This window comes from Helobdella robusta, assembly GCF_000326865.2.
Source record: "Helobdella robusta unplaced genomic scaffold HELROscaffold_24, whole genome shotgun sequence".
In the NCBI taxonomy this organism is placed as follows: domain Eukaryota; kingdom Metazoa; phylum Annelida; class Clitellata; order Rhynchobdellida; family Glossiphoniidae; genus Helobdella; species Helobdella robusta.
Window position 1 is genome coordinate 1245683 of NW_008704261.1, and position 1444 is coordinate 1247126.

The window sequence follows — 1444 nt, forward strand, 5'->3', positions numbered from 1 at the left end:
AGTATGGATTTTGTTGAATCCTGACTGGAATGTTAACAAATCACATAAAAGAAGATTATTTCTGCTGGAACTTGGAGAAGTAAATTTTTGAGACAAGTCTGATATATTTGCAATATTAAAATTATTTAATTTTTTTCACAGAGTATGATTAACTTTGGCCACAAGGATGACTTGGTAGAGACAAAGATTCCTGCTATACTCAGCAAATCCGGCAGATGTCATGCTTGTCCTAGAATAAAGGATAAGAAAACAGCACTAAAATGTTCAAAGTGCAACAAACCAACATGTAGAGATCATGTTTTTATGATATGTAGGAATTGTTCTACAAATTGAACAAATTACATTCACTTTTTGTGTTAAAAAATTAAATAAATTTTTTGTAACAATAAAAACAAATTATTATATTGTTTTGTTCATTAAAATTGTTGTTATTCACCAAACGTGTTTTATTTGCATGATAAAATTTATTTTGTGTCATCATTATTTGTTGTTATCATCAGATTTAACCTTGGGGTAGAAATCTACCCCATTCGTCTTCAGTGGATGAAAAAAATCGCCGTCATCGCAGGGTTAATTCGACAACAATTATTGAACATCTTGCACCTCAGTTACGGTAATCAGTACAAGTTTTCATTATAACTTCTTGATTGCCTTTGATGTCAATAAAATTTTGGAAAAAAAAATGTTGTAGTTGCGTTGTTAATGCCGTTGTTGATGTTTCTGTAGTTGTTGTTATCAATATATCTGCAGTTTTTCAAGGTAGAACACATAATTTAAAAAAATTTTGTTAAATAAGCAACTCGACTCGAAGTTTTGACGAATTTGAAATATAATTTGTGAAATAAAGTAATTCTCAGTGGTCAAATTAAGAGGCTGACCTCTCATGAATATATTGGCTTCACATTTATTAGTTTGCTTTATGCTGGGGTGCATTGGCTATGAGGCGCGTCCCCAGGTGGTGGACAGGGGAAGTCTTGGGCAGGGAAACCTTCTAGGAATGCATCAAATAATACGAATAAAATGCCGCGAGCCAACTGTACCAGAAGACAACGGTGAAAGAGGCAATAGCGGATGATCTTCGATTCTAAATCCACTGCCTTGTGGAACAGGGACCTTTGACCCAAAGGCTAGATGCACTGCTTACAAAAGTGCTCTCTTGGGCACGAGATAAACTGCAACCGCACTGCCTTGTGTGCTACCCGCAAAAAGCCTAGGCCTACTACTTATAACTGGTGGTTGTCGTTAGAAATTGGGCAATTCCAGATATAAAAATTTTTTGACCCAAACATCTTCCATGTCATCACAATCATTAGTTTGGACGATATACTGGACATATGCCTCAAAACGATGACGATATAGCATGATGTACACTAGAAGCAGATATATGCATTCAACATTTGTTATTGGTGTAAGATTATGGAATGCAACACCGTTTAACCCTCAA

At 35.1% G+C, this 1444-nt stretch overlaps 1 protein-coding gene across 1 annotated transcript in view; it reads left to right on the plus strand.

The window, feature by feature from the left end:
• Nucleotides 1-333, plus strand: part of HELRODRAFT_172660 (hypothetical protein) — a gene marked incomplete at both ends in the record, with an annotated part of 1421 nt that extends 1088 nt beyond the window's left edge. The window contains one exon of the mRNA XM_009019325.1: nt 142-333. Within this exon, the coding sequence (XP_009017573.1) occupies nt 142-333 (192 nt within the window). The remainder of the gene's footprint in view (nt 1-141) is intronic.
• Between the last annotated feature and the right edge of the window lie 1111 nt (nt 334-1444).